This window comes from Manis javanica, chromosome 12 (genome assembly GCF_040802235.1).
Source record: "Manis javanica isolate MJ-LG chromosome 12, MJ_LKY, whole genome shotgun sequence".
Classification (NCBI taxonomy): Eukaryota; Metazoa; Chordata; class Mammalia; order Pholidota; family Manidae; genus Manis; species Manis javanica.
Genome location: NC_133167.1, coordinates 45,259,256 through 45,284,956, shown reverse-complemented (window position 1 = coordinate 45,284,956; position 25,701 = coordinate 45,259,256). Strand labels below are relative to the sequence as shown.

At 37.6% G+C, this 25,701-nt stretch overlaps 1 protein-coding gene across 2 annotated transcripts in view; it reads left to right on the top strand.

Annotated features, from left to right (window-relative positions):
• The window catches only part of TFPI (tissue factor pathway inhibitor), a 136,268-nt gene extending 110,787 nt beyond the window's left edge, over positions 1 to 25,481 (top strand). For both annotated transcript variants that reach the window (XM_073218555.1, XM_073218554.1), the window contains 2 exons: positions 18,165 to 18,344; positions 19,040 to 25,481. In XM_073218555.1, the coding sequence (XP_073074656.1) occupies positions 18,165 to 18,344; positions 19,040 to 19,191 (332 nt within the window). In that variant the 3' untranslated portion in view covers positions 19,192 to 25,481. The remainder of the gene's footprint in view (positions 1 to 18,164; positions 18,345 to 19,039) is intronic.
• Positions 25,482 to 25,701: the final 220 nt, after the last annotated feature.

Here is a 25,701-nt window from a genome sequence, read left to right as displayed (position 1 = left end):
TGGGAGGCTATTTATCTCTGTAAGGGGCCTCTGCGCTCCCTGCTGCCCAGGGGGTTAGAGTGCCCAGAGATACCCAGATTCCCTGCCTCTGGTCTAAGTGACCTGTCCTGCCCCTTTAAGACTTCCAAAAAGCACTCTCCAAACCAAAACAACTACAGCAACAATGAGAGAGGGAATAGAAAAAAAAAAAAAAAAAGGAAAAACGCGTGATTTTTTTTTTTTTCCTCAGGTGCCAGTCCCAGGCACCCGCTCACTGGTCCTGCTGCCCTGCCTCCCTAGCACCAGGGTCCCTGTCCCTTCAAGGCTTCCAAAAAGCACCCACCCACTGGTCACGTAGGGAAAAATGCGCGATATTCTTTGTCCTCAGGCGCCGGTCCCAAGCACCCCCTCACCAGTCCCGCCGCTCTGCCTCCCTAGCACCAGGGTCCCTGTCCCTTTAAGGCTTCCAAAAGGCACTCTCCAAAAAGAGAAAAAAAAAGAGGAAAAACGCACGATTTCCTCCGTTCTCATGTGCCGGTCTCAGGCAACCGCCCACCGGTCCCGCAGGGAATAACGTGGGATATTCTTTGTCCTCAGGCGCTGGTCCCAGGCACCCTCTCACCAGTCCCACCGCCCTGCCTCCCTAGAACCGGGGTCCCTGTCCCTTTAAGGCTTCCAAAGAGCACTCGCCAAAAAGAGAAAAAAAAAGGGGAAAAACGTGCGATTTCCTCCATCCTCAAGTGCCGGTCTCAGGCACCCGCCCACCAGTCCTGCAGGTAAAAATGCGCGATATCCTTTGTCTTCAGGCACCGGTCCCATTCACCTGCTCACCAGTCCCGCTGCCCTGCCTCCCTAGCACTGGGGTCCCTGTCCCTTTAAGGCTTCCAAAAAGCACTCGCCAAAAAGAGAAAAAAAAAGGGGAAAAACGTGCAATTTCCTCCGTCCTCAAGTGCCGGTCCCAGGCACCCGCTCACCGGTCCCGCCACCCTGCCTCCCTAGCAACGGGGTTCCTGTCCCTTTAAGGCTTCCAAAAAGCACTCGCCAAAAAAAAAAAAAAAAAATCCACTCTGGATTCTTTCCACCTGCCGGGAGCCGGGGGGAGGGGCGCTCGGGTCCCGCCGGGCCAGGGCTTGTATCTTACCCCCTTCGCAAGGTGCTGGGTTCTTGCAGGTGTGGATGTGGTCTGGATGTTGTCCTGTGTCCTGTGGTCTCTATTTTAGGAAGATTTTTCTTTGTTATATTTTCATAGCTCTATGTGTTTTTGGGAGGAGATTTCCCCTGCTCTACTCACGCCGCCATCTTGGCTCTGCCCCCGAGGTGAGTCTCTTGTAAGCAGCATATGGATGGGTTTTGGTTTTTTATTCATTCTATTACTCTGTGTCTTTTGATTGGTACATTCAGTCCATTTACATTTTGGGTGATTATTGAAAGGTATGTACTTATTGCCATTGCAGGCTTTAAGTTTGTGGTTACCAAAGGTTCAAGGTTAGCTTCTTTACTATCTTACTATCTAACTTAACTCACTTATTGAGCTATTATAAACACAGTCTGATGATTCTTTATTTCTCTCCCTTCTTATTCCTCCACCTCCCTTTTTCATATGTTGGGTGTTTTGTTCTGTGCTCTTTTTAGGAGTGCTCCCATCCAGAGCAGTTCCTGTAAGATGCCCTGTAGAGGTGGTTTGTGGGAGGGAAATTCCCTCAAATTTTGCTTGTCTGGGAATTGTTTAATTCCTCCTTCATATTTAAATGATAGTCATGCTGGATACAGTATTCTTGGTTCGAGGCCCTTCTGTTTCATTGCATTAAGTATATCATGCCATTCTCTCCTGGCCTGTAGAGTTTCTGTTGAGAAGTCTGATGATAGCCTGATGGGTTTTCCTTTGTAGGTGACCTTTTTTTTCTCTCTGGGTGCCTTTAATACTCTCCCCTTATCTTTGATCTTTGCCATTTTAATTATTATGTGTCTTGGTGTTGCCCTCCCTGGATCCCTTGTCATGGGAGTGCTGTGTACCTCTGGGGTCTGAGAGGCTATTTCCTTCCCTAGTTTGGGGAAGTTTTCAGCAATTATTTTTTCAAAGACACTTTCTATCCCTTTTTCTCTCTCTTCTTCTTTTGATATCCCTATAATGCGGATATTGTTCCTTTTGGATTGGTCACACAGTTCTCTTAAAATTCTTTCATTCCTGGAGATCCTTTTATCTCTCCGCATCAGCTTCTCTGCATTCCTGTTCTCTGTTTTCTAGTCCATTAATGGTCTCTTGCATGTCATCCATTCTGCTTTGAAGTCCTTCCAGAGATTTTTTTATTTCTGTATGCTCCCTCCTTAGTTCTTGCATATTTCTCTGCAAGTCCATCAGGATGGTTATGACTTTTGTTTTGAATTCTTTTTCAGCAAGACTGGTTAAATCTATCTCCCCAGGTTCCTTCTCAGGGGAAGATGTAGAAGATGTCGAAGCTGTCTGGGTTAGTCTTGTCTGAATCAAATTTTTTTGCCTTTTCATATTGATAGGTGCAGTGGTATGCTATTGATATGTCTGTGAACTGGGAGAGCCTAGACATTTTCCAATTGCTCCTGGCCTTTCTTTACTGGGACAACTGCGACCCCTAGTGGCTTGTGTTTGGCAATTGCATGTAGACTGGGTCTCTGTATCTTGCCCAGCCGGTATGGAGCAAGCTCCCTTGCTGTGGGCGTGGCCAGCCTCTGGCTGCTGTTCTGCTATGGTGGGGCCCCAGTGGGGTAATGGACAAGGGGTGTTTGGCTGTTTTCCTCTGTGAGGCGTGTCAGAGCTGTTGCCCAGGGTGTTAGTGTGCCCGGAGTTCCCTGGAATTTCCAGCTGCTGGACTGTTACCCGGGATGCTTCCGTCCAGCTTTTGGGTCCCTGTCCCTTTAAGACTTTCAAAAAGCACTCGCTTTTCTTTGTCCCAGGAGTGCTGGCTGTGGGACCCACTCACAGGTCTTACTGTCCTGCTTCCCTAGTTTCCAGCACCCCACGCACGCACTGTGTGTCTGCGCTCTGGTGCGGATTGCTAGGGCTGGGTGTTTAGCAGTCCTGAGCTCCCTCTCCCTCCCTGCTCCAACTCCTCTCCTCCTGCCAGGAGCTGTGGTCAGGGGCCTCGGGTCCCGCCGGGCTGCGGCTTGTATCTTACCCCTTTCACCAGGCGCTGGGTTCTCGCAGGTGTGGATGTAGTCTGGCTGTTGTCCTGTGTCTTCTGATCTCTCTTTTAGGGATAGTTGTATTTGTTGTATTTTCAAAATTATATGTGTTTTTGGGAGGAGATTCCCACTGTCCTAGTCATGCCACCATCTTGGTTCCATCGTAGGTTTTATTTTTTCTTTATAAGCACTACATAAAATAATGGTGCATCTTAAAATCAGTGGCATCTTAGGCCCCTATGTAAATTATATTTTGCAGAACATTTGAGGAACTATAAGCAATTACTATTTCTATATAGTACCCTTCCACTTTTTTGGGTATGAGAAGAGAATAAAAGCAACAAACAGTAAATAAATGCATTGTTGCCATGTCAATAGTTTATTAAATGATTAGGCACTTTTAAACACCATTTTTATATAAACTTATTTAAACCTTTAGTAGAAAAATTAGCAACATCTACCAAAGTATAAATTGAATGTAGTTTTTATACAATTCTAATATTATAACTATCTCTTGTAGAAATATCTGAGCCAGTTTACAAGGAAGTTCTTGGGCCATTTACTGGAATTGAATAAAAAATAGAAATAATCTATATGTACATGAGTAATGGATTGAGTACATATACTGTAATCATTTCAAAAAGTGAAATAATGTGCATACCTTGAAAAGAATGAAGTATACTTATGAACAAATATAGAAACATATTGAGAAAATATTAATAAGTATAACAGAAAGACACAGAGCAATATACCAATATGTAATTGTATACATAAATAGTTTGGGAGAAGATATACACTAAACCACTGATGATGGTTAGAAGACTCAGGTCAAATTATGGAGAACTTTTATGTTAGTTATACTTTTGTATTGTCTCAACATTTTATAATAAATTACAATTAGAAAAAATATCTATATTTCTCTGCACTACAAATTTGGGGAAAAAGGTTTGTTATTCAAAGGAAAAATTTGCTATTCAATTCCCTAAAACAATCTCAGAAGACAAAAAATAGTTTATTCAACAAGGAATGAGGTTGATCATAAAACCTGAGTAGACTAGTAAAATAAAGGCCTAAATAGTCATATAAAATAGGAACAGTAAAAGAGACAACACAGTAAAGATTCAAAGTGAAGGAGTGAGAAAAATGATGATGGCCTAGGAAGGCAAGGCAGAAACCTTCTCCCACACACACACTACAGCAAATACAGTTAACCCTGAAAACAACCTGAAGACTGCAAAACAGACCATTACACCCGGTGAAGAAGAAAAGACCACAGAGAGAAGAGTAAAGTGGCAGAGCTACCATCAAGTGGGACCCAAGTCCTTCCCCCATTCCAGCCCACAGGCAGAAGGAAGAGGAACAGAGCAGTGAGGAGATAGGTGCTCAGGAACTCTGCACACCTGGCTCTGGAGATCTGCTCTGGGAACACAACCACATTGCACTGGGTTCTGGTGATTAGTGGGGCTGGACAATAGGGAGAGTTGGAGCACTCAGGAGGCTGAGACTTCTGCTGCCAGTGGGGGACAGTCATGCTCCACTGGTCCCACTGAGACCCAAAATGGCAGTGTGAAAGGTTTACTAGCAGAGGGGCAAGGATAGGCTAGAGCTCTCTCTGGAGAAGAAAGGACAAGTGGAGGATGCTTCCCCAGTCCTCCTTCAGTCCAACAGCTTGGGCATTCTTGGGAGTCCCAAATGCTCCCTTCCTCTTTATGGCAGCTTAGCCCTGAGTACCACCAGTACACCACCCACTAGCCCAGCAGTGTCAGACGTTGCTGCCTGGCAGGTAGAGGGATGCTTTCCCAACTTTTTCAGCCCTGTCTCAGTCCAATTAGAGAGGTGCCTGCAGCAGCCAGTGCTGAGTGCTCCTTCCCTCTTCCAGGAAGCCCAACCAGGCAATTCGCTGGTGCCACACCACTCCCAACCACTGTGCACCTGCCCCAGAGCCACAAGACTGTCCTACTATCCCATAACACAACATTCCTGACATGTTTGTAGGGCAGGCAGAGGCAGCCCTACCCACAACAATTCCAGCAGAAGCCACTGTTTTATCACAAAGGGCCGGCTGAGGCAAAATGCCAGTCACAGTGGATGGAGTTAAACCACTGCCAGCAGACAGACAGAAATATGGCTTCACTAATTGCCCATCAACAGCAACTGGGGCTCCAGAACCAAGCACTGAAGAGAAAAGAGTCTTGAGTTTCTGGCACCACATGATGCCTTCTTCATAAAGCCATTACTTTCTAGACCAGGAAGCATAGCAGATCCATGTAATATAAGGCAAAAACACAGAAACCCTGACAAAATGAAGAGGTAGAGGAATATGTTCCAAACAAAAGTAAAGGATAAGACACTAGAAAGAGAGCTAAATGAAACAAAGATCACTAATCTTCTTGATAAAGGTTTCAAAGTAACAGTCATAAATATGCTCAGTGATCTGTGGAAAAGCATTGACTATCTCAGGGAAGACTTCAACAAAGAGATAGAAGAGCTGAAAAGATCCACTTTGAGCTGAAGAATAAAGTATCTGAAATGAAACACAAAATGGAGGGAATGAGTAATAGATTGCTGCAAGTAGGGGAGACAATCAAGGAGGTGGAAATCAGAGAACAGGAACACAATTAAGCTGCTGAGGGACAGAGAGAAAAAAGAATCTCTAGAGAGAGAATGCTAAGAGAGCTGTGTAACAACTCCAATTGAAACTTGCCTAACAGGGGTACTGGAAGGAGAAGAGAGAGACAAAGGGACAGAAAATCTCCATGAGTAAATAGTTGTTGAAAACTTCCCAATCTATGGAAGGAAATAGATACTCAGATGTCACAGAAGCATGGAGAGCCTCAAACAAAAGGTACCCCAGGAAGAAAAAACAAGACATATAATAATTAAAAGGAAAAAATTAAAGATAAAGAGTACGGAGAGCAGCCAGAGAGAGAAAAAAAGATTACTTATAAGGGAAATCCCATCAGGCAACCAGCAGACTTCTCAGCAGAAACTTTATACACCAGAAGGGAGTGGCATGAAATATTTAATGTATTGAAAAGGAAGGACCTTAAGCCAAGAATTCTCTACTCAGCAATATTATCATTCACATTTGTAGAACAGATTAAACATTTCCCAATACAAAGGCTGAAGGAATTTAGAACCACTGAACCAGTACTGTAGGATATTTTAAAGACACTTCTGTAGATGTAAATTTTCCTAAGGCTAAATAGTTTTCACCAGGGAAAATAAACCCACAGTAAAGGTAGTAGACCAATTACTTACCTAGCAAGTATGAAATTAAAATGAAACAAAATTAGTAAATCCAACTATACACAAAATCAGTCAATGGATACACAAAAAATGCAGATTATGACATATGATACATAAAGTATGGAGAACGAGGAAGAGAAAAAAAGAAGTACTTTTAGATTGTGTTTAAAATAGAGCAATCATCAACTTAATATAGAATATTATACAGTCAGGAAGCTCTCCTTGAACCTTAGGTAACCACATACCTAAAGCCTAAAGCAGATACACACCCACAAAAATAATCTAATTATAACACTGAAGAAAACCATCAATAACAAGAGGAGAGTATAAGAGAGGAAGAAAGAAACAGAGAGGAACTATAGAAACAACCAGAAAACAATGAAGTTGCAATAAGTACATAGCTATCAATAATTACTTTAAATGTAAATGGACTGAATGTACCAATGAAAAAACAGAATGGTATAATGGATAAAGAGACAAGACCAATTTATATGCTGCCTACAAGACACTCATTTCGGACCAGAGACATATACAGACTGAAAGTGAAGGGATGTAAAAAAATATTTCATGCAAATAATAGGGAGAAAAAAGCAGGAGTAGCAGTACTTATATCAGACAGGACAGACTTCAAAACAAAGAAAGTATCAAGACAGAAAGAAGGACATTATAAAGGGGTCAGCGAACAAGATGATATAACCAGTATAAATATCTATGCACCCAACATAGGAGCACCTAAATATTTAAAATAAACACTAACAGAATTAAAGGAGGAAGTAGACTGCAACTTATTCATTTTAGGACACTTTAACACAGTATTCAGATCAATGGATCATCCAGACAGAAAATAAATAAGGAAACAGAGGCACTGAAAGACATTTGATCAGATGAACTTAACAGATATCTACAGAACATTCTACCCCAAAGCACCAAGATACACATTTTTCTCAATTGTACATGGAATTTTCTCCAGAATAGATCACATACTAGGCCACAAAAAGAACCTCAATAAATTCAAAAGATTGAAATTGTATCAAGCAACTTCTCAGACCACAGTGATATGAAACTAGAAATAAATTACACAAAGAAAACAAAAAAGCCTACAAACACATGGAAGCTAAACAACATGCTCCTACATAATCAATGGATCAATGAACAAATGAAAGAAATCAAGCAATATAGGGAGACAAATGAAAACAAAAATATAACAGTGCAAAATGTGTAAGCTGCCACAAAAGCAGTTCTAAGAGGGAAATACATAGCAGTACAGGCCCACCTCAAGAAACAAGAACAATCCCAAATAAACATTCAAAACTAATAATTAAAGAACTAGAGAAAGAAGAACAAATGAAACCTAAAGATAGTAGAATGAAGGACATAATAAAGATCAGAGCAGAAATAAATAAAATAGAGAAAATAAAACAATAGAAAAAAATCAGCAAAACCAAGAGCTGGTTCTTTGAGAAAATAAAATTAACAAACCCCTAGCCAGACTTATCAAGAAAAAAAAAGACAGGACACAAATAAGCAAAAGTCTCTATATTCAAGTCTCTCCCATACAGGATCAAAGGCATAGTCACTAGAATTATTAGAGAATTCTATGAAAAATGAAATGCTGACAAATTGTACAACCTACAAGAAAAGGACAAATTCCTAGAAAAGTACAACCTTTCAAGATTGACCCTGGAAGAAACAGATAATCTGAGCAGACCAATTACCAGAAATGAAATTGAGTTGGTAATAAAAAAACTCCCAACAAACCAAAGTTGAGGACCAGATGGCTTCACAGATGAATTCTGCAAGGAAAGGAAGAACTAATACCCATCCTTCTAGAACTATTACAAAAATCAGAAAAGGAGGAAAAACCTCCAAACTCATCCTATGAGTCCAGCATCACTCTAATACCAAAACCTAACAAAGACAAAACAAAAAAGAAAATTATAGACCAATATCCCTGATGAACATAGATGGAAAAGTACTCAACAGATTATTAGCAAACCAAATTCAAAAATACATCAAAAAGATCATCCATCATGACCAAGTAGGAATTAAGGATGGTACAATATTCAGAAATCAATTAACATCATACACTACATTAACAAAAGAGATAAAAACCATATGATCATTTCAATCGATGCTGAAAAGGTATTTGACAAAGTTCAACATCATTCATAATAAGACTCTCAACAAAATTTGGAAGTTGCATACAGCAACATAATAAAGGCTATATCCAACAAACCCACAGCTAACATCATACTCAATGGCAAAAAGCTGGAAGCTTTTCCTCTAATATCAGGAACAAGACAAGGATATCCACTACCACTTTTATTCAACATAATACTGTAGGTCTAGCCATGGCAATCAGACAAGATAAAGAGATAAAAGGCATCCAAATGATAGGTAGAAATAAACTGCCACTATTTGCACATGGCATGATGTTACACATAGAAAACTCTAAAGATTTCACACACACAAAAAACTATTAAAACAAATAACTGGATTCATCAAAGTTACAGGATACAAAATTAATACACAAAAATCTGTTGCATTCTTACATACTAACAACAAACTAGCAGAAAGAGAAATCAGGAAATCAACTCCATTTACAGTTGCATCAAAAAGAATAAAATACCTAGGAATAATCTTAACCAAGGTGATAAGAGACCTGTACTCTGAAAACTGTAAGATACTCATGGGAGAAATTAAAGACACAAATCAATGGTGCTCTATCCCATGCTCATTGCTCATGGATAGGAAGAATTAATATTTTCAAAATGGCCATATTGCCCAAAGCAATTTACAGATTCTATGCAATCCCTATCCAAATACCAAAGTCATTTTTCAATGAACTAGAGCAAATAATCCTAAAATTCATATAGAACCACAAAAGAAATCCAAAGCAATCCTGAGAAAGAACAATGCCAGGGTATTAAGCTCCCTGACTTCAAGCTGTTAAAGCTACAGTAATGAAAACAATATGGTATTGGTACAAGAACATACCCATAGATTAATGAAGCAGAATAGAAAGCCTATATATAAACCCAAGCATACATGGTCAGTCAATATACAATAAAGGAGCTATGAATATACAATGAAAAAAAGACAGCCTCTTTAATAACTGGTGTTAGGAAAACTAGACAGCTACATGCAAGAGAATGAAACTTGTATACTGTCTAACTTCTTACAAAAAAGAAACTCAAAATGGATCAAAGACCTGAATGTATGAATGAAACCATAAAACTCTTAGAAGAAAATATAGTAAAAAATCTCTTAAACATAAGCGTGACAACTCTTTCCTGGACACACCTCCTTGGGCAAAGGAAACAACATATAAAATGAACAAGTAGGACTACATCAAACTAAAAAGCTTCTGTACAACAAAGGACACCATCAGCAGAACGAAAAGGCAACCTAAAGTATGGGAGAATATATTTGTAAACAATTTATCTGGTAAGGGGTTAACATCCAAGATATATAAAGAACTCATATTTCTCAAAACCAAAAAAAAAAAATAACCTGATTAAAAATAGGCAGAGGACCTAGACATTTTTCTAAGGAAGTCATACAGTTGACCAACAGGCACATGAAAAGATGATCCACACTGCTGATCATCAGACAATGCAAATCAAAACCACAACAAGCTACCACCTTACTTAAAATAGCCTTACATCAGTTAGAATTCTAACTTTTCATCTTAGTTAGAATGGCCACTATTCAAAAGACAAGAAATAACATGTGCTGGTGAAGATATGTAGAAAAGGGAACTGTCTTACACTGTTGTTCTGAATATAAATTGGTGCAGCCACTGTGGAAAGCAGTATGGGGGGGGGGGTTCCTCAAAAAACTAAACACAGAAATATCATTCTCTCCAGTAATTTCACTTCTAGGAATTTACCCACAGAAGACAAAATCCCTGATTCAAAAAGACATATATACCCCTATGCTTTTCGCCACACTATTTACAATAGCCAAGATATGGAAGCAACCTAAGTGTCCATCAATAGATGAATGGATAAAGAAGAGGTGGTACATATGCACAATAGAATATTTTCAACCATAAAAGAAAAAGAAATCCTGCCATTTGCAACAACATGGATGGACCTAGAGGGTACGGTGCTAAGTGAAATAAGCCAGGGGGAAAAAGGCAAATACCATATGATGTCACTGATTTGTGAGATATAAAAACAAAACAAAGCAAAATGAACAATAGCAGTAGACTCAGAGGCACTGAGAAGTGACTGGTGGTTAAGATGGGGGAGGGGTTGGTGTGGGTCAGTGGGGACTGTGAGGTGGATAAAAGGACACAAAAATCACTCATAATACAAGTTGGTCACAGGGATGGTAGTACAGCATGGAGGATATAGTCAATGATTCTGTAACATCTTTCTATGTTGACAGATAGTAACTGCACTGGGGTAGAGAGAGGATAAGGATTTGATAATGTGTGTAACTCTTGAACCTCTGTGTTAGATACTTGAAACCAATATAAGATTATATATCTATGATACCTCAATAAAAAAAAGATTATATTTAAAAGAAAATTTATACCAAACACATTAACTGTAAAATTGACTTTAGAGTGCCATCTTACAGTTTAGCAGTTTTATTAGATCCTGGAAATTCCTGGCAATAATATAAGTGGATCCTCAATTCTGAAACCTATCATAGACCCTCTAAATGGAAGTTGTCCAACTAGTTATTTACAGCAAGGTAAGACAGAATGCATTGAGTTATTAAATTCCCTTGGAAAATGAACAAAAGTCAGGTTAGTGTCTTTTAATTATCTTAAATTTCTAAAAATAATTATAATATAGGCCAAAAAATTCACATTGTGCAACTACATCAAAACTTTAATATTTTCTTTCATTGTAGATATCAAACTCTGGATTTTGAATAGGTGAGTGCCTATGTTCATCTAGAATAAATATGTTAATTGAAAACAGTTAAGCTTATCCTCACTGGGTACAAAAAAATTCAATTTCCTCACCTTTGGAGATCGAACCAGTGACAATCAAGGATTCAAAGAATCTTGGAGCTACAATGTCCTTGAGAAACTATCTGCCTCCTTATTTTAATTCTACTGTTGCTTATCCTAGAGTAACCCAATGGTAGTCTTACTAGTTAGGGTTAAAATTATTCTTATTCTTCTTATTATTTTTTGAGTTCTCATTTCTTCTTTTTATTTTTGGCACTGTTTGAATCATATAATATCCTTGTGTTATTTTTTTTGTCCTGTTTTTTTTTCTTTTGTTTTTTTTGTTTTTTGTTTTTTGTTTTTTTGAGAGGGCATCTCTCATATTTATTGATCAAATGGTTGTTAACAACAATAAAATTCTGTATAGGGGACTCAATGCTCAATGCACAGTCATTAATCCACCTCAAGCTTAATCTCGTCAGTCTCCAATCTTCTGAAGCATAAAGAACAAGTTCTTATATGGTGAACAAATTCTTACATAGTGAATAAGTTCTTACATGGTGAACAGTACAAGGGCATTCATCACAGAAACTTTCAGTTTTGATCACGCATTATGAACTATAAACAATCAGGTCAAATATGAATATTCATTTGATTTTTATACTTGATTTATATGTGGATCCCACATTTCTCCCTTTATTATTATTATTATTATTATTATTATTATTATGATTATTATTATTATTTTTAATAAAATGCTGAAGTGGTAGGTAGATGCAAGATAAAGGTAGAAAACATAGTTTAGTGTTGTAAGAGAGCAAATGTAGATGATCAGGTGTGTGCCTGTAGACTATGTGTTAATCCAAGCTAGACAAGGGCACTAAACCATCCACGGATGCAGAAGATTTCTCTCAAAACAGGGGGGGTGAGGTTCTAAGCCTCACCACTGATGATCCCCAATTTCTCACCTGATGGCCCCCCTGCAACTGTGCCTGTCTTAGGTTGTTCCTCACTTGAGGAATCTTACCCGTCTCTGGCTAACCAGTCATCTTCCGGGGCATTACAGGGAAATGTAAAGTTGGTAAGTGAGAGAGAAGCAATACTGTTTGAAAAGGTTAGCTTTTTACTTTGCAGATTTATGCTCTGTGGCTTCTATGCTCAGCATTTGTCTTGAGGTATCTTTACCACTTGGAGGAATTATGATACTCTGTAAATTCGATACGAGACATGAATTCTATTTAAGGGTTGTAATTAAGAAGGAAGAAGAAAAGCTATAGAAGTAGCAGGCGGAAGAAAACATAGGAAGATTGATTATTTCTTTGACATATCTTCTTGTAGAGTAACTTAAGCATGTATAGGTTTTAAACTACTAATTAAATTGTGCACACACATTAACATAATAGGAATACAGTTACATAACCAAAGCAGATCTGTAAATACCAGCCATCTCCAGTGAAACCAAGAAAACCAGTTAGGCATCCTAGGCATTTGTGTACATTTATCTATGATATGATGGATATTGTTCAACTGTACTTGAACAGTCTGAGAGAAATCAGACAAATTAAAACAACCCATTCCTGTGAACTGTTCACATCCCATATGTTCTTTTAACAGTAGATAGTCTGTAGTTGTAAGATTTTGGAGCACTACAACTTGCACTTCTCCTAATTCTTGGTTGAGTTCCAACAGTATAGATCCAGTCAAATTTGTTGTTTTACTGTATGCACAGGCCAGCTTAGATATCTCCTTCTTCATTCCCATAGCAAGTCCAGGAACCGGTGGGATGAATGCAGCTACAGCTGTAGCAGCGCCTGGATCTTTGTTGAGGTTTTTTGATGATCATCTTCTAGTATGAGTCTTCCAAAGAGTGCTGATGTTGGAAGTTCTTCTTCATATCGTATTTTAGTTCATTTTCTGGGTAGCCAAATTAGGCTTTGATCCTCTGTATAAACACAAACAGACCCTTTGCCCACACTTTGATATGCCCTTTATACCATTGTGTAGAACACATTGGAGGTCACCACACAGGAACTGCTTCATTTTTTTTTTTAAGAGAAAGGAATATTATCAGAAAAATGTACCTCCATAGCCGATCATCTGACACCCTTTAAGTGATCAAAATTAAGGATATTTAAAGCATGCATTAATCATTGATTTACAGTTAGTTTTATCCTATCAGTAAGTAATCCCTTTTCTTTATTTCTTTTTGTTATCATTAATCTAAACTTACATGAAGAATATTATGTTTACTAGGCTCTACCCTATACCAGGTCCCCCCTATAAACCCCTTTACAGTCACTGTCCATCAGCATTGCAAAATGTTGTAGAATCACTACTTGTCTTCTCTGTGTTGCACAGCCCTCCCCTTTCTCCCCCTCCCATTATGCATGCTAATCTTAATACCCCCCTTCTTCTTGCCCCCCCTTATCCCTCCCTACCCACCCATCCTCCCCAGTCCCTTTCCCTTTGGTACCTGTTAGTCCATTCTTGGGTTCTGTGATTCCGCTGCTGTGTTGTTCCTTCAGTTTTTCCTTTGTTCTTATACTCCACAGATGAGTGAAATCATTTGGTATTTCTCTTTCTCTGCTTGGCTTATTTCACTGAGCATAATACCCTCTAGCTCCATCCATGTTGCTGCAAATGGTAGGATTTGCCCTCTTCTTATGGCTGAGTAGTATTCCATTGTGTATATGTACCATATCTTCTTTATCCATTCATCTATCGATGGACATTTAGGTTGCTTCCAATTCTTGGCTATTGTAAATAGTGCTGCAAGAAACATAGGGGTGCATCTGTCTTTCTCAGACTTGATTGTTGCGTTCTTAGGGTAAATTTCTAGGAGTGGAATTCCTGGGTCAAATGGTAAGTCTGTTTTGAGCATTTTGATGAACCCCCATACTGCTTTCCACAATGGTTGAACTAATTTACATTCCCACCAGCAGTGTAGGAGGGTTCCCCTTTCTCCACAGCCACGCCAACATTTGTTGTTGTTTGTCTTTTGGATGGCAGCCATCCTTACTGGTGTGAGGTGATACCTCATTGTAGTTTTAATTTGCATTTCTCTGATAATTAGCGATGTGGAGCATCTTTTCATGTGTCTGTTGGCCATCTGTATTTCTTTTTTGAGAACTGTCTGTTCAGTTCCTCTGCCCATTTTTTAATTGGGTTATTTGTTTTTTGTTTGTTGAGGTGTGTGAGCTCTTTATATATTTTGGATGTCAAGCCTTTATCGGATCTGTCATTTACAAATATATTCTCCCATACTGTAGGGTTCCTTTTTGTTCTATTGATGGTGTCTTTTGCTGTACAGAAGCCTTTCAGCTTGATATAGTCCCTCTTGTTCATTTTTGCTGTTGTTTTCCTTGCCCGGGGTGATATGTCCAGGAAGAGGTCACTCATGTTTATGTTGTTTTTGCCTGTGTTTTTTTCCAAGAGTTTAATGGTTTCATGACTTACATTCAGGTCTTTGATCCATTTTGAGTTTACTTTTGTATATGGGGTTAGACAATGGTTCAGTTTCATTCTCCTACATGTAGCTGTCCAGTTTTGCCAGCACCATCTGTTGAAGAGACTGTCATTTCGCCATTGTATGTCCATGGCTCCTTTATCAAATATTAATTGACCATATATGTCTGGGTTAATGTCTGGAGTATCTAGTCTCTTCCACTGGTCTGTGGCTCTGTTCTTGTGCCAGTACCAAATTGTCTTGATTAATATGGCTTTATAGTAGAGCTTGAAGTTGGGGAGTGAGATCCTCCCTACTTTATTCTTCTTTTTCAGGATTGCTTTGGCTATTCGGGGTCTTTGGTGTTTCCACATGAATTTTTGAATTATTTGTTCCAGTTCATTGAAGAATGTTGCTGGCAGTTTGATAGGGCAACAAATCTGTATATTGCTTTGGGCAGGATGGCCATTTTGACGATATTAATTCTTCCTAGCCATGAGCATGGGATGAGTTTCCATTTGTTAGTGTCCCCTTTAATTTCTCTTAAGAGTGACTTGTATTTTTCAGAGTATAAGTCTTTCACTTCTTTGGTTAGTTTTATTCCTAGGTATTTTATTCTTTTTGATGCAATTGTGAATGGAATTGTCTTCCTGATTTCTCTTTCTGTTGGTTCATTGTTAGTGTATCGGAAACCCACAAATTTCTGTTTGCTAATTTTGTATCCTGCAACTTTGCTGTATTCCAATATCAGTTCTAGTACTGTTGGGGTGGAGTCTTTAGGGTTTTTTATGTACAATGTCATGTCATCTGCAAATAGTGACAGTTTAACTTCTTCTTTACCAATCTGGATTCCTTGTCTTTCTTTGTTTTGGCTGATTGCCATGGCTAGGACCTCCAGTACTATGTTAAATAACAGTGGGGAGAGTGGTCATCCCTGTCTAGTTCCCGATCTCAGAGGAAAATCTTTCAGCTTCTCGCTGTTCAGTATAATGTTGGCTGTGGGTTTATCATAAATGGCCATTATTGTGTTGAGGTACTTGCCCTCTATTCCCATTTTGCTGAGAGTTTTTACCATGAATGGATGTTGAATTTTGTCAAATGCTGTTTCAGCATCTATGGAGATGATCATGTGGTTTTTGTCTTTCTTTTTGTTGATGTGGTGGATGATCCCATTGCTCTTGCATTTTTCTCTGCATCTCTGTCAGCATGTTCATGATTTTTATTTTGAATTCTTTTTCAGGAGGATTGGTTAGGTCTGTCTCCTTCTCAGGTGTTGTCTCTGTGATCTTTGTCTGCCTGTAGTTTTGCCTTTTCATGGTGATAGAGACAGTTTGCAAAGCTGGTACAAGTGATCGCTGGAAGAGCTTCCCTTCTTGTTGGTTTGTGGCCTTCGTCTCCCGGGAGAATAGCGACCACTAGTGGCTTATGCTTGTCAGCTGTGCGCAAGCAGGGCTTCTGCTACCTGCCCGTTTGCTATGGAGTTTATCTCCGCTGTAGCTGTTGGCGTGGCCTGGCTGGGGCTGCTCCTCCAAAGTGGTGGAGCCCTGTTGGAAGGGGTGCGGCCAGGAGGCTATTTATCTCCGTAAGAGGCCTCTGTGCTCCCTGTTGCCCAGGGGGTTAGTGTGCTCAGAGATCCCCAGATTCCCTGCCTCTGGTCTAAGTGTCCTGTCCTGCCCCTTTAAGACTTCGAAAAAGCACTCTCCAAGCCAAAACAACAACAGCAACAATGAGAGAGGGAACAGAAAAAAAAAAGAAAAAAAAAAGGAAAAAACACGCGATTTTTTTTTTTTCCTCAGGTGCCGGTCCCAGGCACCTGCTCACTGGTCCTGCTGCCCTGCCTCCCTAGCACCGGGGTCCCTGTCCCTTCAAGGCTTCCAGAAATCACCCACCCACTGTTCCCGCAGGAAAAAACGCACGATGTTCCTTGTCTTCAGTTGCCGGTCCCAGGCACCTGCTCACCGGTCCTGCTGCTCTGCCTCCCTAGCACCGGGGTCCCTGTCCCTTCAAGGCTTCCACCAAGCACTCGCCAAAAAGAGAAAAAAAACGGGGAAAAACGGGCGATTTCCTCCGTCCTCAGGCGCCAGTCTCTGGCACCCGCCCACCGGTCCCGCAGGGGAAAACGCGCGATAATCTTTGTCCTCAGGCGCCGGTCCCAGGCACCCGCTCACTGGTCCCGCCGCCGTGCCTCCCTAGCAACGGGGTCCCTGTCCCTTTAAGGCTTCCAAAAAGCACTCGCCAAAAAGAGAGAAAAATAAAGGGGAAAAACGCGCGATTTCCTCCGTCCTCAGGTGCCGGTCTCAGGCACCTGCCCACAGGTCCCATAGCGAAAAATGCCCGATAATCTTTGTCCTCAGGCGCCGGTCCCAGGCACCTGCTCACCGGTCCTGCCGCCCTGTCTCCCTAGCAACGGGATCCCTGTCTCTTTAAGGCTTCCAAAAAGCACTCGCCAAAAAAAACAACAACAAAAACCGCTCCGGTTTCTTTCCACCTGCCGGGAGCCGGGGGGAGGGGCGCTTGGGTCCCGCCAGGCCGGGGCTTGTATCTTACCCGTTTCGCAAGGCGCTGGGTTCTTGAAGGTGTGGATGTGGTCTGGATGTTGTCCTGTGTCCTCTGGTCTCTATTCTAGGAAGAGTTTTCTTTGTTATATTTTCATAGCTCTATGTGTTTTTGGGAGGAGATTTCCACTGCTCTACTCACGCCGTCATCCTGGCTCCGCCTCCTCCCTAATGTTTTCGAAAGTGGTTGGTCCCATCAACAATCAGCCTGCCTGGTTTAAACCTGTAAATGTCTTATCTTACTTCCTTTAGCAATATTCCTTCCTTTGCATCTAGAACTGATGCTGCAGTTCACAAGAAAACTGCATTCTGGGTTACTTTTCTGAAGCTTAAAAGTTAAAATCTGCTACACTTGGATTCCTCTGCTTCAAACTGTGATTGTCACATCACTCAGAATTTTGCTTAAATGAAGATACTCTTTCCTAGCTTCAGTGTTTTTGTCAGACAATGAATAAAGATTTTGCTCATCAGGACTTTTTTTTCCAAAGTTGAGCATTTATGAAAAAATGATATGTAAATATTGATAATTTTTTTTACTGGATATGACTGACAAATTTTCAAAAGTTAAATTGCTGAGTAGTGGTTGCTTCTATTATGTACAACTATTTTTTATATAAAGAGTAACCATAACACTTTCCTTTAGCAGATGTATCTACTTTTTTATTTATTAGAGAAAGGTGTCAGTACAGTAGACACTTGGAGATTGGTTAAGCATTTTCCTGGATTTTAAATACATGAGTTTTCCCACTTTTATTCACTCAGATTACTATTTTACATAAGTAGGCCAAAGGACTAATTTATAAACAATAAATATGAAAGTCTAGATTAAGTATAATATATGATTTACAATGTTTTTTGGTGTTCTTAGAATTTTACGGTCCCTCCTGGTGTCTGACCCCAGCCGATAGAGGACTGTGTCAAGCCAACGAGAGCCGATTCTACTACAATTCAACCATTGGGAAATGCCGCCCATTTAAGTACAGTGGATGTGGAGGAAACGAAAACAATTTTACTTCTAAAAAAGCATGTCTTAGGACTTGCAAAAAAGGTACAGAGGTGTTTCTCCCATAATTCACTAATGTTTAGGATAATAATTATATTGAAACCATTAATGAATTTTCATCTGTGAAAAATATGAAATTAGTTCTATTTATGATAAGAAACAAAGTACTGTGATTTAGCTAACAGATGTCTCCTTTCCAAATATATTTAGATAATATTGCTGAATGTTAACTGCAATTCTTCTTAATATGTCTTCATAAGAATCAGTTAAATAAAACATTTTATTCTTTTAATATTTACATATCAAGCTATAATTTTAAAGGATTGTACCAAAATACCTCTATGCTTTCCCATAATGCACAAAATCTTAGTATATTTATTTTCTTCTGCATATATAATTACAAACTTGGGAGAGTATTAACATGTAAATAAAAATCACCTAAAATTTCATCAACCACATACAGCCACATGTCCACTTTAATAAAATAAACATCAATTTATAACTGAAGATGCATAAAAAAAACCAAGAACGTGCTTCTTCATTTTGGCTTAACTCATATATGCAAAGTGACTTCCTTAGATACAATTGTTCTACACAATGAGATAGACAAATTAAAGGCTTTTAAACTAATCACATTTGTTTTTGTTTCAAAGATTAAAAGATAATTTGAGGAAATTTTAGATGAAGTGTTTTATTATGTCACTTTATTAGTCATAAATTTGTTTCTCTTCCTTTTGTAGGTTTCATCCAAAGATTATCAAAAGGAGGATTAATTAAAACCAAAAGAAAAAGAAAGAAGCAGACAGTGAAAATAATCTATGAAAAAATTTTTGTTAAAAAAGATAAAAATTTGCTGCATTATTACAACATCACTTCTAAATATTTTGGATGAAACTGTTCACTATATTTGTACTTTTTTCTTTCCTTTCAATGAAATATTTTTGTGAGTTTTCATATATATGTATTACCTGTTAATACATTTGCATCACAGTTTCTTTTATAATCTAGTCAAATTGCTTATTTTAGGGCTATAATTAACTGATTACTATGAATTATTCTCTCAATCCCTTTCTAACTATTTGCCATTTAACTACAAATTACCATACTAGTGGCCACAAAAATAAGTCAGTTTTTCCATTTGGTGATCATCTATTTGAGAATATGTTGTCACTTACTTATTTTGATCATGTATACAGTGATCTCCTTTAAAACCTCTGCCCAAATTAAGAAATGCAACTTTTACATATCAATCATTTTTTGGGTTTCATATCTATCATGGGGACAAGTACCTTCTTCCAATAAAAATCACTCAAATCGTGCATTTTGAAAAAGCTGGTAGTAAAATTCTATCTTGTGCTTCCCTCCTTAGACATACTTTTTCTCTTTGTATACTAACAAGTATCTCTATTGATCATGAGCCAAACCATTATCTGAACAAAGAGAGTCAGCTCTGTCATGTGCATGATTTTGATTGGCTTTTTTTTTTTGGTTATGGTCTAATATAACAGTAAAGATGGTTGAACAGTGTGTGTTAAATGTAGATCATGATAAGAAGAAACTTGGTAGAAAAGGGAAGTTTTTAATGACAATCAAAAGGGAATTTCTGTTTACATACTTCCTAATTTTTATTGACAAACTTTTCTTTTACCAAAATAGCAAGAATATTTAAACCTCCTGTGACCTACCTATTCATTTATCAGTAGGGTTTGCAATGACAGCAGTAAGTCATGCTTCAAAAAAAATCATGTTGTTTCTGTAGAAGAGGGTGAGAAAATTATCAGCAAGTAAGATTCTACTAGAAAATCTATGTGCTATTCACTCTCAGGGTCTTAATTAACATTTCTCTGGAGTTAATTCTCTTTATCCAGATCTGTCTTTCCTTCTCTGCTGAACCATGTGAAGTCTGGAATCTCAACAGCCTCCTAGACATTTCAGTCTCTCTAGTGTTCACATCAAATTTCACATTTAATTTGAACTTGTCTTTTAGAAATAATAACCACTTCATCCATTTAGTTTAGCTTAATGACTTCTCTTTAGGAATAATATTATATTTGTTCCTAAGGCTTAAGTTTGAACCCAATTTTGATTTCTTACTTTCCTTCATATAGCACATCTAATCTGTCTCTAAAGACTATTGCTTCCTTTTTCATATAGTTTATCCAACTCTCCGGCTTTTTACCCCTACTGAATTCTTCACATCAGTATTAATACAATTCAGTATACCTCTCCACCACTTAAAATCCTTCAAAGACTCACTAGTTGGTACTTAACCCTACCCCGTCCCCCACAATTTAATTTTTATATATATATGTTTTTTGGACTTCTCTACACTACTCTCTTTCATGACAATTTCAATTCAGTTAAAAGGGTATTCACTGTTCACTGAATGCTTCTTTAGTTACTCAGCTTATTCATGCTGATTTCTTATTTAAAAATCTGGTCCCCTCCAGATTCATCTGAAGTCTGGGTCCAGCTGATATGAACTACAAAATCATTGCATTTTTAGGCAGAATGTGAAGTCCTAACATACAGTCACAAATCATTAAAATTATACCATTACATGTGGCATAAAATTATATTATCACAAAATAGTGTCAGTTCACTTAATAAAACTGTTATAACTTCATTTCAAATATTGAGTATATAAGTAACTGTTTTAGAGAGAGTGTTTGTTGTAGAATTTTGAGACTTTTGGAAATCAAAATCCCTTTTGAAATACGCTCTGCTGTCATTTACAGGTGGATAACAATAGCTTTAAATAAAGGGTAAAGTATCTAGTCAAGTGGCAAGTTGCCACCACGGACATATAAACAGCACATTCATCAGTGAGTTGATTAGTTATTTGCTCTAACAAACATTCCTGAGTTCATTACTTAGTCAAGAAAGACACAATGAGATGGTGTGTAATATTTAATGCATGTGAATATTATCTTTACTGTGTTTTTAAATAAGAAGCCTTCTGTTAGTACTGTTTTGCTTTACATAATCAAATACACTTAACTGTGAATTTCATACAGTATTACATTGTATAGCGTATACATGTATTTACCTACTTTGTTTATTGTTTGTTCAAATTTAACAGGTAATGCTGAAAACTGCTCAAGTGATTTTATTTTTACATGGTAAGAAATATAATATTATCCTGAATAATAACAAGTATGATGGCTAGACTCAAAGTTTTTTTTATTGCAAAAAAATTTAGTGCTCTTTAGTTAGAACCCTAAGACAAAGAAAAAAATTGTTGCACAAGCTCCAGTCAACTTTTACCTCCTTTAATTCAAATATGATAATCTCCTTTCAGTTATGATTTTAATTCTATGTATTATGACTTCTTATTTGTTAAACAAATCAGTACACTATATCTTACAATCCATATATTCTACATTCAATGCATTTCATATGTATTTCTACTAACCACCTTATAAATAATTGTATAAATTTGGCATATATATGGAAAGATATACCATGTAACTATACTTTTATACTTGACTTCTAATCTTGACTATTTCCATACCAGAGGAAGGAAGAAAATGACACTGAAATAAACTATGTAGGTGACTTCTTGATTTTTAAAAAAATCATCTGCTCCTGTTTTTGTCTGGTTTTTATGAAGTTAGTATTTTTATTTAGTTTTTCTACCTTTTGACTTACAGTTCTTTCTTGAGGACTTTAGCGTGGACACATCTTAATTGATTTTTCTGCATTCTGCTATGCAGAACAGGAAAACTTGATCTTGTCAGTCCCGCAGGCCGTCTCCAAACTACTTTAACCACAGAGCTGGTGTCTTGGCTAAAATTATTCAGACCACTTCTAAAGAGAGTAAGTGATACATAGTAATTCGGTTTACCAAAGAGAGAGAGAGAAGTACAGAGGCATTTAATCATAAAATACAATAGATAAAATAGGGTATTAACAATGATTAGGATTTTTCTCATTAATTTGCTCACAGATGAGAAAAATTCTGGCCCAAACAGTCTAAAACAAAGATATAGTTGATCACAAAGTACAGAGGTATTTGGCTTCAGTACAGATGTATTCAAGGACTTGTATTGTCATCAAAACTCAGTCTGTCTTTGCCTGTGATTCTACTGCCCAATATTTTTGCCTTTATTTTCTAATCTCGTAGGGTTTCCAAATGACTTCCAGATTTTCAGGCCCACATCCTCTCAGTGTTAAGTTTGCTAGAGAAGTTTGGACTCTCTTACCTCAAAGAATTGAATTAAAGTTCTGGCCTCAGGAATGATCTGTGAAAGAAATAATTGATAAGCTGGGCTTCATTAAAATTAAAAACTTCTGCTCTGCAAGAAATAATATCAAGAAATTAGAAGATAAGCCACAGACTGGGATAAAATATTTGCAATAGACACATCTGATAAAGGACTGTTATCCAAAATATACAAAAAAAATACAAAACTTAATACTAAACAACTTTTTAAAAAAAATGGGTCAAAAACAGTAACAGACACTTCACAAATGGAAAATATACATATGAAAAGATGCTCCATCTTTTCATCAGGACAATGTAGATTAAAACAATAATGTAGCTAATACTACATAGCTATAAGAATGGTCAAAATTAGGTACACTGACACTACCAAACGCTGACAAAAATGTGGATGGGACAAGAGCAACTCATTCACTGCTGGTAAGAATGCAAAATGGTATAGCCACCTTGGAAGACAGTTGGCAGTTTCTTACAAAACATATTATACTATCCAGTAATCATGCATGGTATTTACCCAAAGAATTTGAAAATGTCCACACAAAAATATGCACACAGATGTTTATAGCCACTTTATTCACAATTGCCAAAACTTGGAAGCAACCAAGATGTCCTTCAGTAGATGAATGGATAAACTGTTACACCCAGACAGTGGAATGTTATTCACTGCCAAAGAGAAATGAGCTATCAAGCCATGAAAGGACATGCATGTTACTAAGTGAAAGGAGCCAATCTAGAAAGGCTACCTACTGTATGATTCCAAATATATGGCATTCTGGAAAAGGTAAAACTGGAAACAGTAAAAAGATCAGTGATTATCAGGGGTTGTGGGGGAGATGAATAGGCAGGGCACAGAGAAATATTGTGCAGTGAAAATATTCTGATACCATAATGATAGAAATGTCATTTTATATTTGCCGAAACCCATGGAACATGTAACACCAAGCACAAACCATAATGTAAACTATGGACTTTGGATGATCATGATGTGTCAATGTAGGTTGATCATCTCTAACAAATGTACCACTCTGGCGGGGAATGATGGTAACGGGGAGGTCATGCATGTGTCATGGTAGACGATATATGGAAAGCTGTACCTTCCCTTCAATTCTGCTGTGAACTTAAAATTGCTCTAAAAAAATAAAGCCTATATTAAAAATCCTGGCCTCACTCTCTGACCCAAATATCTAATGGCCAGCCTTGACCCAAACACCATATTGAGAGAAACATGACTTTCTGATTGACCAGATTTGACTCTACTTCCATATAATTAGTTGGTATAAAATCTATTTGAAATTTGTGGTCTGATTGGCAGGGCTGGGACTAGAATGAACAAGTGAGGCACTGGCCTCAGGTATAAAATTTGAGGGGATATAAAAAATCTCAGTAACAAGGATAAATAATATTATAATGTAGTATTTAATATTAAAAAATTCATGAAGATATAAAAATTTTCAGAAGACAGGATTAGTAGCTGAACCTTATTAGAATCTGATATAAATGGTAAAACCAGTAATACCAATCCTTCATTAAGAAATATAAAAATAGTTCAAATTTGATCATTGTTTAATATAATAAAAAATATTGACAGTCAAAATTAAGCCAAGTTATTTTTTTCAATAAAAAATCATTTGATTAAATACTTGTTTCATCATTAAAAATTTAGTAAACTAGAGAAGTGACCTTTCTTAATCTGATGAAAAATATCTACCAAAAACATAAAACATGATACTTATTGGTAAAATTTTAGAAACATTCCTATTAAGCTCAGGAACACAACCAAGATACTCTCCATTACTGTCGCCATTCAACATATCTAGGCAGTCTTATTTCACTAAACCAAAAAAGACAAGAAACAAATTAGGCATAAATATTACATTATATTACAGTTACTTTCAGGTAATATTATTTTCATAAGTAAAAATCCAAGACCATCTAAAACAATTAGAAATAATACTGGAGTTCAGCAAAATTGCTATATGCAATTCAGTATATGAAATCAATAGCATTTCTGTACACTAAAAAGAAAATAGAAAATATGTACTAGTCAATATAGAACAAAAATACTAAGATACTTAACAGTGAATTTCACAAAAGATGTATAAAGAGATTTTTTTGAGAAAAACCCCAGAGATAATTCGCTTTTTTAATTGAAGGACACACAAAAAGCTAAATCGTTTTCTATTTTTCATAATCCTTGTAGTATTTTCAGAGAAATAAGACAACACTAGATTCTGAAGGAAAAAATATTAAAATTCAATAAACATTTTTTTTCAAAATTAAGGAACAGAAGAAAAAGCAAAGATCTCTAAGCTATACAAAGAAACACCTATAGAAAAGGAAAACAAGATAGAAAACAATAAAATTAGAAAGTCAATTCTGGGACCCAACCTTGAAGTAAGGTTCAGAAAAAAAGATAAAATAGAGGAGGGAGGGAGATTTTATAGAACTAAACAACACGTTTCCTTTATCGAAATGGTGTATTGTATCCAACAAAGGAAAACCCACCCAGCACACCCCCTACACACCCCACCACACATACATACATGAAATTTCAAATACTAGTGATAAAGAGAATATCTCTAAAGGACAGGGAAGAATGTGGAAGAATAAGTCACATACAGAGAAATAGAAATAACAATGGAATTGTGTATCTCAATGGCAAGAATGGAAGGAAGCCAGAATAAATTGGGGTATGGAAGTTTGGGGGAAGAGGAGTAGCTGCTTACTACTTGTAAGCTTTTAGTGCTAATTGATCTTTTAATTCTGTGCCTGTAGAGCTTTACTGAAAAATAAAAGTTACTTAAAATTATAAAGCTGTTCACTACGCTGATGGACAGTGACTGTAATGGGGTATGTGGGAGGACTTGATAATGGGGGGAGTCTAGTAACCATAATGTTTGAGTACTTGTACATTAATGATATCAAAATAAAAAATAAAAAATAAAAAAAATTATAAAGCTGTATAATGCTTTCACTTTCCATCAGAGGCATTGGGGAAAGTTGTGGTATGTGAACTAAGATATTTTTTCTTGTACCAATACTGATACTACTAGTGGATGAATTTGTTGTCAGATTTCCTTAGGTCCACTTTACTCACATTTGGAATGAGTGTTTTGGTCTAGACTGACTATAAGAATTCTTCCAGTTGGGCATTTTAGGATTTTATGAGAATGCTTT